The sequence below is a fragment of the Rhineura floridana genome, chromosome 2, assembly GCF_030035675.1.
Source record: "Rhineura floridana isolate rRhiFlo1 chromosome 2, rRhiFlo1.hap2, whole genome shotgun sequence".
Classification (NCBI taxonomy): Eukaryota; Metazoa; Chordata; class Lepidosauria; order Squamata; family Rhineuridae; genus Rhineura; species Rhineura floridana.
Genome location: NC_084481.1, coordinates 1,016,355 through 1,029,010, shown reverse-complemented (window position 1 = coordinate 1,029,010; position 12,656 = coordinate 1,016,355). Strand labels below are relative to the sequence as shown.

At 43.5% G+C, this 12,656-nt stretch overlaps 1 protein-coding gene across 1 annotated transcript in view; it reads right to left on the bottom strand.

Moving 5' to 3' along the window:
- KPNA3 (karyopherin subunit alpha 3) overlaps positions 1 to 11,937 on the bottom strand; it is an 85,398-nt gene extending 73,461 nt beyond the window's left edge. Inside the window, exon 1 of the mRNA XM_061607552.1 lies at positions 11,770 to 11,937. Coding sequence (XP_061463536.1) covers positions 11,770 to 11,844 — 75 coding nt within the window. The 5' untranslated portion in view covers positions 11,845 to 11,937. The remainder of the gene's footprint in view (positions 1 to 11,769) is intronic.
- Between the last annotated feature and the right edge of the window lie 719 nt (positions 11,938 to 12,656).

Below are 12,656 nucleotides of genomic sequence, written 5' to 3'. Positions count from 1 at the left end.
TTTTCAAAATTTACACTTAAAAAATGCCAAAAATAATTGTGGGAAAATGGCACTGACTATTCTACAGAATAGTCTCCAATGGACATGAGAAGTGTCTCCATTTGCACAAGATAAAACCATGGGAGGTGAAATATATTCTAGCAAAATGCGAGGTGTGCTCTATGTTTTTAATTGACGGTGCCCACTTTGCCTTAAATGAAGTGGTTTAAACAAGGCAGGTTGAAAACAAGCATTTTAGGCAGGCTACGTTTGTTTTTTCCAACAGCTACAGTCATTCCTGAAGTCTGATTTTACATCAAACTGCAGTTTCAGATTCAACTGTTAATGCACCCTAAATAGAAATAGAACATAACCTCCAATTTGAAACACAAAAAGCTGTCTTCACCATCATACGACACTGACCAATAAAAAGGCTTTGAAATTAATTCACTTTTAATAGGGAAATAACCTTGAGGTTTAAGAACATACCTATAGCCAACAGATATTTCTATCAAACTTTAACAAGCAGGGAAATTGTGCACCTATAGTGAATGCACCAGGGGAGCAGGAGACCTGACCTCCTCTCTGAGATATTGTACTGTCCTACAAATTTGTCAAAATGCAAACACAATTTGGGTTGGTCTTTCACAGTCCAATCCACTTGCTGTGTAGCTTGGAAGAATTTGGTAGCATGTGCCTCTGAGCATATGGATTTATGTCTGTGCAATCATTTTTTTAAATGGAAATGGATTGCCGACTTATGTTGACCTATGAACAGGGTTTTCATGGTAAACGGTATTCAGAGGTGGTTTTACCATTGCCTTCCTCTGAGGCTGAGAGGCAGTGACTGGCCCAAGGTCACCCAGTGTGCTAGAAATATCTGTTGGCTGTATGTACGTTCTTAAACAGCAAGGTTTTTTGCCTATTAGTGAATATTACACATAAATCCCCACTAGTAGTTCTACCACTGGATGCATATAAGGCTTTTTGACTGCTTAAAATGGGTCTGTCTTATTGATGTTTTGAAGAATCAAGGTCCTGGCAACAAATTTATCAGGTTGTGTCCAAATTGTATACTCAGAATTTAACTATGATGAGAACATATAAGATTGCTGCTAAACCTATTTTTGTTGAAAGTGGTACTACATAGGGCGGCCCAGTCTCTGTTGCTCTTTACCTCCTCCCTGGAACACCTAATGGAAAACCCAAACCTAGAAGGCTGCCGGGGGAGAGTGAAGAGAAGCCGATTAATCCTTTGCATAATCCTCGCATGGTCAGGATCTTTCAGCAGCAGGATGATATAATTTGCATTTGTTCAAAGATCCTGACCATGCAATTCCTGCCTTACAGACAGAACTTAGCCTCTATGAGGACATCACAGGGCTTTGTATTAATTTTGGACAAATCTACCATGATGTTCTTTAAGCTCAAACCTACAGAGCAACTGAGAATGCCATACAAGTCATATTTCTCTATGTCATAAAATGTTTAGATACTTGGGTGTCTCGATCCCTAGAAATCTATTCAAATTATTTCAATTGAATTTTGGTCATTGATTCAACAAACCAAAAAATATTTGAGCAACTGGTCAAGAAAGAGAACTTGATTATCTACTCTTGGCAGGATAGTGGCTATGCAAATGAAGATCATTCCACAGTCCCTCTTCCCGTTTCATGTCTTCCCCATTCCTCTCCATCAAGCAATTCTTGAATTCTGGCAGCGTATCGTTAATAACTTTGTTTTCCAAAATAAAAAGCCACACTTGGCATTGAAATTGCTTTACCGAAAAAGTGATGGAGGATGAGAATTGCTGAACATCACTCTTTATTACAAGGTTCTCTAGTTCCAACAAACATGCTTCATATTGATGAAAATATGTAAACCCTGAATGGCTTCAGAGGAGGACCTGTTCGGTTTAGGCCCATTTTGGGAGATAACTTTTGGCCACATCAATATGGCCTTCCTGAAGAAGATACAAAATCACTCACTCTCCACCCATTTCAGGCTTGGAAGTGATGGCTGAGCCACATTTCTCCAGCTTGTTTCCCTTTATACCCTCTACAGTCCCATTCCCACTCTCCATGATTGCAAATGATATTTTAGGATGTGTGACTTTTACAAAAATAACACACCCAGAAACAGCCTCATGGAGACCTGCGGGGCCTGGGAGCATGTTGGCTGCATCTTCATCTGGTAACTCATCTGTTGACAGATCCACATATCCCAGGTCACCAGGTTCCTCACATGATCTGAGGCCATGATTGTGAATATGGGTCATTCTGGAAAGGGCTCGTAGCAGAATTATATAAAATATTATTCATTACCACTGCAGGTCCGTTAACAGGACTAAAGGTTCTTTGGGAAGAAGATGTGGGAGAAAGATTGGAGGATGCACAGTGGCAAAATTTGTGGTTGGGAAAGCTGGTTGAATCTGTTTTAGCGCATACCAGGAAACCCACCATCTGTGGTATATGACATTGGTGCAGATTTCCCAAATGGTGCCTAATGCTGCCCCAGATTGCTAGTGCAGATGTGGATCCCGGGGTACCAGGAGAGGCCCTTCTCTCAATACCTATGTCCTCACAAGCACGACTAGTGGAGACGCGAGATAGGGCCTTTTCAGTGGCTGCCCCAAGGCTTTGGAACTCCCTTCCTAGAGAAGCAAGAATGGCTCCCTCCTTGCAGTCCTTCCGTCAGCAAGCAAAGACTTTTTTATTTCAACAAGCCTTTGGAACTGAAAGCTGTTAAGGACAGGTCTTGAAGGGTGCTGCATTGCTGTTGCCTAATTGTATTATTTTAAACTGAGTTTGAATTATTTTAACTGTATGTATGAATGGTTTTAATACTGTAAATTGATTAATTTGATTTTAATCTAGACTTTTGTATGTTTTTAATTACATGTGTGCTTTTATCTGGAAGCCGCCGTGAGTTCCAGTTTTGGAAAAAGGGCGGGGTAAAAATAATGATAATAAATAAATAAATAAATATTTCCACCTATGGTGGGATTGCCCATGCCAATCTAACCTTTCTTATGTTTCTAAGGAAATCTTTACTATTAATAACACCCCAATCCAGATGTTACCACAACTAGCCCTTCTTTCAATTTTAGCGGTGACAATATGGACATTTTGTTTAATGAATTTTTTAATACCTGCACGATTGTCCATTGTACAGAAATGGAACGTTTCTCAAGATTTGAATCTCTTATAGTGGTATAAGAATATTTGGAATATTGCTGTTCTTGAAAAAAATCACATATAACCTTCGAGCTCTTCAGGTGAAGGCTAAGCCTAAAGCCTTTCACACCGTATGGTGGAACTTTATTCAACATTTAAGTGAACACCACTTGCAAAAACTACCAGCAGCATCCCAGGAGGTCTGGAACTTCTAATTTTGCCCCTAACTAGACTTCACTGAACTTTGAGATATGATGTAATGCCATCTTTTTCCCACAGTTCGTATTCTGGCTTGTTTTTCTTATTATATAATCTGAAAATCCACCCAAAGCAAATTTTTTAAAGAAAAAAAATCAGCGTCATCTAAGAGGTCTGACACTGGCAACTGAACCATCACTTCTTGAGCACCCTATCCAAGAATGGAGGCAGTAGTGGTCAACAACCTCAGTCCAGGGTAGATTTCTTTAGGAGTGATGTTCTACTGCCTCTTTCAGGGAACTAGGCAGAACATGAGCACTGACCACATGTGGTCGGCTTCCCTTGGCTAATTTGAATGATCAAGGTGGGCAAGGATGAAAAGGGCATGTAATCAAGCAAACATTTTCAAGTGTCTTGTATACATTCTTAGGCTACAATAGCTAAAACTGATCCCAAAAAACCTGAACAAGCTGACGTGTTGATCACATCATTTGGACCTGTCACAAGGTGTTTAAGTCACTATGAAGTCACTTTGATTTTAAAGGAAGCAAAGTGAGTACAGGATTGTAGCCTCAGAGTAGTTTAATGTGAAAGTATATCACTAATTCTGAGCTAATGACTCCAGCTTCTTATTGGCAGAAGCCCCTTGCCTAAGACCACACAAGGACAGCCATGGTTTAGACCTACCCTCACTGCACCATTCAATTTTTACACATATCACATGATGCGCCTGTGTGGTAAGTATATAGACTTGAAGCCTTGGCAGAGATTCACAACCTCTTTTTCCAAGCACTCAATTTCATCTCACTACTTGTAACATAGTCTGCCCCCACCCCTGTCTACCATATAGATTCAAACGCTAAATATAAACTAGTGCTAAATCTTCTGCCTGATCTCACAAGCAGACAAGCTCCCAAGCAAGACTAAGGCTAAAGTAAGATTTAGTTCTCCTAAACTGCATACAGTAACCCTGCTGTACCATTTCAGATTACACACAGGGGCATGATTAAATATTCTTCTATTAAAGTGTTTTGTTTTTTGCATATCAGGCTAAGCCAGAAGACTTTTCCCTGACTGGTTTTATATTTGCAGGATTAATTATGTTTTGGGGGATATGGAAGAAAATTAATCTAAAAACAATTCAAAATATTTGCTTACTATGTGATTTATACTCTGATTTAAACTATTAAAATCGAGTCCTTCAGAAAAGCAATTTAAATCATGATAAAATAAGACATTTAAAATAAGACAAGAACTTAAGCCTAAAAGAAATGCACTCTGCTAAGGTCACATGAGAGCCATTCTAAGCCCTTGCCTTCAGCCTGTATAGTGTTATGATACAACACAAGGCACTTACCATGAAGCAAAGCAATATAATCTAGAACCTTTTCAATCTGATTTATTTATGTATTTATTATTTGATTTATATCCCACCCTTCCTCCCAGCAGGAGCCCAGGGCGGCAAACAAAAGCACTAAAAACACTTTAAAACATCATAAAAACAGACTTTAAAATACATCAAAACAAAACAACTTTAAAAACATTTTTTTAAAAAAGCTCTGAAGACATCTTAAAAAAAGGTTAAAAAACATATTGTTTAAAAAAAGGTTTAAAAACATACTGTTTTTTTAAAAAAGCAATTCCAACACAGAAGTAGACTGGGGTAAGGTCTCAACTTAAAAGGCTTGTTGAAAGAGGAAGATCATCAACAGGCACCAAAACGATAACAGAGATGGCACCGGTCTAATATTTAAGGGGAGGGAGTTCTACAGGTAGGTGCCACCACACTAAAGGTCTGTTTCCTATGTTGTGCGGAATGGACCTCATGATAAGATGGCATCTGCAGAAGGCCCTCACCTGTAGAGCGCAGTGATCGACTGGGTATATAAGAGATAAGACCGTCTTTCAGGTATCCTGGTCCCACGCTATATAGGGCTTGGTACACCAAAACTAGAACCTTGAACTTGGCCTGGTAGCAAATGGGCAATTCTTTCAGCAGTGGGGTGACATGTTGCCAATACCCTGCCCCAGTGAGCAGTCTCACCACCACATTTTGCACCAGCTGCAGGTTCCGGACCAACCTCAAGGGCAGCCCCACATAGAGCACATAACAGTAATCCAGCCTGGAGGTTACCAGTGCATGAACACAACAGTGGTCACGCTATCCCGCTCCAGAAACAGCCACAGCTGTCTTACCAGCCAAAGCGGTCACCTGGGCCATTAGCGACAAAGATGGATTGAGGAGCACCCCCAGACTATGGACCTGCTCTTTCAGAGGGAGTATGACCACATCCGAAGCAGGCAACTGACCAATTATCTGAACTAAGGAACCACCAATCCACAGCAGCTCCATCTTGCTAGAATTCAGACTCAGTTTATTGGCCCTCATCCAGCCCATCACTGAGTCCAGGCAGTGGTCCAGGACTTGCACAGCCTCTCCCGATTCAGATGTTACAGAGAAACAGAGCTGGGTATTCATCAGCATACTGCTGACACCTCGCCCCGAATCTCCCGATGACAGCTCCCAAGGGCTTCATAAACAGCATGGGGGACAAGATTATCTTGATCCATTTCAATCCGGTTTTAGGCCTGGTTTTGGCACCGAAACAGCCTTGGTCGCCCTGTACGATGACCTTTGTCGGGAGAGGGACAGGGGGAGTGTGACTCTGTTGATTCTCCTCGATCTCTCAGCTGCTTTTGATACCATCGACCATGGTATCCTTCTGGGAAGACTCACGGAGTTGGGAGTTGGGGGTACTGCTTGACAGTGGCTCCGCTCCTACTTGGTGGGTCGCCACCATAAGGTAGTGCTTGGGGAACATTGCTCGATACCCTGGACTCTCCATTGTGGAGTCCCACAGGGATCGGTACTGTCCCCCATGCTTTTCAACATCTACATGAAGCTGCTGGGTGCGGTCATCAGGAGTTTTGGGCTGCGTTGTCATCAGTACGCTGATGACACGCAGCTCTATTTCTCCTTTTCATCCTCCTCAGGTGAGGCTGTTAACGTGCTAAACCGTTGCCTGACCGTGATAATGGACTGGATGGGAGCTAACAGACTGAAGCTCAATCCAGACAAGACTGAGACGCTGTTGGTGAGTGCCTTCTCTGCTCAGATGGTGGATGTTCATCCTGTTCTTGATGGGGTTACACTCCCCTTGAAGGAACAGGTTCGTAGCTTGGGAGTTCTTTTCGATCCTTCCCTGTCTCTTGAGGCCCAGGTGGCCTCGGTGGCACGGAACGCTTTTTATCATCTTCGATTGGTAGCCCAGCTACGTCCCTATCTGGACAGTGACGACCTCGCTTCAGTTGTTCATGCTCTGGTAACTTCTAGATTGGACTACTGCAACACGCTCTACGTGGGGCTGCCCTTGAAGACTGTTCGGAAACTACAGCTAGTCCAGAATGCAGCGGCCAGATTGTTGACGCAGACCAGAAGGTCCGCTCATATAACACCTGTTCTGGCCCGTCTGCACTGGCTTCCTATTTGTTTCCGGGCTAGATTCAAAGTGCTGGTTTTGACCTATAAAGCCCTACACGGCATGGGACCGCAATACCTGGTGGAACGCCTCTCCCAATATGAACCTACCCGTACACTACGCTCAACATCTAAGGCCCTCCTCCGAGTACCATCCCATCGAGAGGCTCGGAGGGTGATGACTAGAACCAGGGCCTTTTCAGTAGTGGCCCCCGAACTGTGGAACAGTCTCCCTGATGAGGTGCGCCTGGCGCCAACGCTACTATCTTTTCGGCGCCAGGTGAAAACCTTTTTATACTCCCAGGCATTTTAAAGTGTATTTTAAACAGCATTTCCGTATTTTGGATGTTGTTTGGTTCGTTATTGCTTTTTTATTATTATTTATTATTTATTGTATTTATATATTGTGCTTGTTTTTATCTTTTTGTACACCGCCCAGAGAGCCTTCGGGCTTAGGGTGGTATATAAATTAAACTAAATAAAATAAATAAATAAATAAATAAGATGGTACCCTGCTGCACCTCACAGCACAACTGCCAGGGGGCCAAAAGACAATTACCCAATGATATTCTCTGAAAACAACCTTGGAGATAGGATCAGAACCACTGTAAAACAGTGCCTCCAATAACCGTCTTATCGTCAGCCCAGAAGGATACCATGGTCAATGGAATCAAAAGCAGCTAAGAGATCAATTAAGAGTAACTGGGTCACACTCCCCCTGTCCTTCTCCTGATAAAGGTCATCAGGGTGACCAAGGCCAATTCAGTCCCATAACCAGGCCTGCACCCAGACTGGAAAAGGTCAAGATAATCTGTTTCATCCAAGAGTACTTGCAATTGCTGCGCCACAACCCTCTCAATCACCTTCCCTAAAAAGGAGGTATTTGTGACCGGTCGGTAATTGTCACACACCAATGGGTCCAGGGTGGGCTTTTTCAGGAGCAGTCAGATCACCACCTCTTTCAAGGTGGCTGGAACCACTCCCTCCCGCAATGATGCATTGACCACACCCTGGATCCACTCGGTCAAACCCCCTCGGCAAGCTTTAATAAGCCAAGGAGGGCAAGGGTTGAGAGGACACGTTGCTGGCCGCATCATCGCAAGCACCTTGTCTATGTCATCAGGCCACATCAACTGAAACCGTTCCCAAGAAGTTGCAGCAGACGTTGCACTGGACACCTCATTGGGGACTACAGTAGATGTGGATGGGGCATCAAGACTGCTATAGAGTTGAGCAACTTTACCCTCAAAGTGCCTAGCAAACAATTCACAGTGGGCCTCTGAAGGGTCTAAGACTCAATTTCCTGGAGTTGATGTCAACAGATCCCTGACAATATGGAAAAGCTCCACCAGACAGCTACTTGAGGATGCAATGGAGGCAGAGGTGGGCCTTCTTTGCCGCCTTCACCGCCGCACAGTAGGCACGATTATGATGTTTTACTCATGCCCGATCAGCCTCACAGCTCACTGGTGTACCAAGATGCAAACCAGGCTCCACAATGCCAGACATTCAAATCAAAGGCAAGTATAACTATTTTAGTAAATAAAATACATATACACACATATAGCCCTCTGGGGCTATAAACAACACTAAACTAGGGCATAAAGACTATGGAGAAAATTATATTGCACACTGTGTATCGTCTACTCATCCTTCCCCCCCCCGTCTACTCATCCTCATCAGTATGTTCTGCATTGAATATATAAGTGCCCAGACACTGGCCAGATGAGATGGAGAGGGTGCCTTCCAAAATATCTCTTTCCTGCCCCTGTACCTTAGCCATAAAAGCATCCCCACATCCCCTTACACAGAGCACTCAAAGAACACACTTACCACTGGTCTGCAGTTTGCCACCAGCAGAGTCGCTCCTCTCCCCTTGTCTCTGGGGAGCACAATACATCAAGAAGGAAAAGCAGTATAAGGACCTTGATTTGATCCCTAGCATCTTTCAATCCAAGGGGTTTAGCAAAGCTGTGAGACACCTCTGCCTGAGATTCCAGATAGCTACTGGTCAAATATTACAGTATTGAGTGAGATGGATCATGGTCTGACAATGTAAGATATATATTCTTAGATGTGGCATTTTCCATTACATTTTGAACATGGGAGGTTAGTACTGTATTCAGATACTTTGAGTACCTCCTATTACACACAAGGTTAGTATATAGTTCTTAGAGAGTATATCATCTATTTAAGCATGTAGTTACCCGGGCAATGTTTCCATGACTTAGCCAAATCAATTCATGCTCATATTTGCAGATTATTATATAAAAGTTGCTAACTTACTTCTGAGAGTTGTTGTATATCCAAAGTTTACAGGCTCCAACTTACATCAATACTAACAATAATTCATTGGACATAAAGTCAATCAAATGGTACACACTGACATTAAGAGGAAAAGTGTCAATCTACATCCTGACAGATACACTCATATTCAATGCATGTATTCAAGATCACGCTGCAACAGCTTTGGTCCGTTATTTCCAGATTAGAGATCCAACTTTAATTATGCTCATAATTAAAATAAATGGATCTATTTTTTTCCTTAAAGATGCAAATACAAACATGTATTAGTTTAGACATGCTGTAAAACATGCTTAGAAAAACAGTAAGAAAATTCATTTTTGGCTCCATGGGTCAGGATCTGCTTTGTGGGGCAAAGCTGACATGACATCATATAAAATGTCACATGATTGGCAGATGGGCAGGATTGTACACCTGTCAAAATCCCTTAAGTCTCCATGATCAGGGAAAGGAAAAGGGGGGAGATTCTCAAAAGCCTTTTCCAAGTCTCCCTGTACTTCCCTTTACATTCCCAATATCAGAAAATTAAAAGGGAACCATAGCGAGACTTGGAAAAGGCTTTAAGACAGCCCCACATTTCTTTTTGAGCAAATGGGAGTGAAGGACCTACCTTAACGTCTTTGCAAAAGCCTCTCTGAAGGAGCTCCTGCGAGCTGCTTCAAAAGGAGCTTCTGAGGAGGGATTTAAATCCCACTCACCTGATGAGCAGGGATGAAATCCTCCTGCCTTGGCTGTGCAGTCTTGTTCCCTGCTGGGAACAGGATCATCCAGCCAATGCAGGACTAAACTCTGTCCTTCCGCCCATCCATTGATATCACCAGTGGGGGAAATGGCCTCAGGGGCCAGATGGGACTCCCTGAAGAGCCATGATTGGCCCAGAGGCCAGAGGTTCCCCACCCCTGTGCTACACACAGAATTCTAAAGAAAATTTTTGATTTTTCTTGGTATAAAATAAACACAGCAGTGGGCATTGCATGTATGACAATAAGAGGACATAACAGTTCTTTCAATATTTTGTTTAGCTAACTATGATATCATTCAACTGTTAGAAACAAAAACTTCAGTCGAGTCTCTATTGCAAGAAAGTAGATTCATCACTATTAAAGCACAAAGAAAAGTGTTAAGATATATGGAAGGGGTTATTAGCAAATCTTGTATTCAATTGGCTTTACCCAAAGAAAAAAGCAAAGATGGGAACCATGCATACAACATTCTAAAGACTGCAACTTGAAAGTTCTAACTTTCATATGGCCATTATCAATTATAGCAGTCTGTCTGAAAACACAATCAACTAGAAAAAAACCACCTTGGCTGTGCTTAGGCTCTTCAGAGTACGCTTAAGGTGAGATGCCTTCTTCCTCCAATATTACTTGGCTTGGAAGAGAAGATTTGTGAAGATATTCCTTTTGGGCCTACATGATCAAAGAAAACCACTAATGCAGGTCTTCCTACTCTGCTGGAATTTAGGGAAAGGTTGCAATGCAACTGTACCCTTGCAATTGCTTCTCTTTGGTAGGGAGCAGCAACTGGAGAACCCATATCCAAACTGAGCTCCCTGTGGAATACCAACTGGATCCATAGTTAACAACCCAGAGGCAAGTGGGGTGGAGGTACTGGCGCGTACCAAAAGGACTTCCTGTTACTCCACTTTATGGGATGAGGGGTGATATTACTACTGTTCCATCTCTCCTCAAAGTGACCATCTCGTAAATTAGCTGCTAGTCAGAATTATAAAACAGCACAAACCTACACATGACTACTCAGAAGAAAGCGCAGTTTGGATATACTAGTCTGCTGCTTGGTGTATCACCCATTTTCAAAATACAGTTATCTGAATTAGGCAGACATTTAATTAAACAATATTTCAGTTAGAGTAAATGAAACTATTCTATCAGAAAGGAAAATGTCTGTCAAAACGAACTCAGGATAATGTGTACATTTATCTAAAGTTTCAAGAATGAGGAACGGTGTGAGGGAAAGGGCAAGCTTTATGGGAATTCCATATGGGAAGATGTAAACCGGCTGTCAGAATCCAGAAACAGTACAGAGGCAATAGTAACAGCACAAAGAGGCATTTCAAGCCTCTTTTGAAAATCATCATCACAAATAGACCCTCGGTTGGTTAAGCTCTCTAAAGTACATCACTTGGAATCCTTCCAGCACAAAGAGGATCACTATGATTGGCTGGTGCCCATAGTTCAGTTCCCTGTGTGAAGGACAGGGAGAAGGGTTATGACCCGCTTCCCTGTGGCGGAGGTGGGCAACCGAGCGCACCAGGTCGAGCCTGCGCAATGCCAGCACGATTGCTGTATTATTAACACCACTACAAAGAGGAGTCCCGCCAGGCCAGGGTGACCCGCAATCTGAGTACGGACCAGACACACGAAGCGCTGCGACGCCCGTATCTCTGCCTCAGAGAGGGCACCTCAGGGCCGGCCAGAAAGAACAGGCCGCGGTCACCAAGGGGCAGGCGAGGGGGCGCGATGCCGGTGGCTGGGCGGCCCCACCGCCGGGCACTGAGCCACCATGCCCAGCTCTGCGAGGCAGGCGGACGGCGGCCTGGGGAGCGAAACCCGGTGGGGCGCCCACCCCACCCCCTAGACGGCAGCAGGCCCCGCCCGACCCGACACAGACCTCCACGTCGCGGCCCTTGTTCTTGAAGCTCTTCAGGCGGTGGTTCTCCAGGCCGGCGGCAGCATTGTCAGCCATGACGGCAGTGACGGCGGCTCCGCACTGAGGCGCAGACGGCGTGCGCGCGGAGGAGGAGGAGGGGCGGGGGAAAGAGTGACGTTCGGTGACGAAACGACAATGGCGCGTACGCGTGAGCACCCTTTCCAATGGCTGGCGGGGAGAGACTCTGGTAGGAACATAGAGATTATAAATGTAGAGTGACAATTAAATTGTGTGGAGACGAGACTTTTTAGTTTCTTTTACGCTATTGTTTGGTCTCAAAGGAGCAGAAACCCTTAGAAAGTAGAGGGGGATTTTAATGAAATACAGGATTTTAATTAAATTGGGCATCGGAGTCCTTAAAAAAAACTAGCAGCTTTTGCTCTCATGTCACGAGGACGCTATTTTTTAAAAGTTTCAAAAGTTATTTTAAAACGTTAAAATTGCTTTTTAATACGACGCTGAAGTTGGTTCCTAGTTCCCAGTTCCTTATTTGCTTGAAAGTTCAAAACACTAAAAAACAAGAAAAGTTCACAGCTACAGCAACTCCATAGAAAAGTTAACATGTCTCTGAACCCCAAAATATATGTTGTGATACCCCACATCATATATTACTGTGATTTGGGGACTCTCCCCATCAAGAATAACAAACTTATTCAGTCAAAATTATCAGGCTTCTGAAATGCTCATAAATGCACAATAATGTCATAAAATCATAAAAAATAAGTAACTGAGGGTGCCCAACCCAAAATCTGCTCTGGGCCGGGGAAACCGTACACCCCAGGAAAGGGGAGGGTGTCCTCTACGAGACTGCAGTATGTGCCACCTGGCCCACAACTTTTGATGGGTGC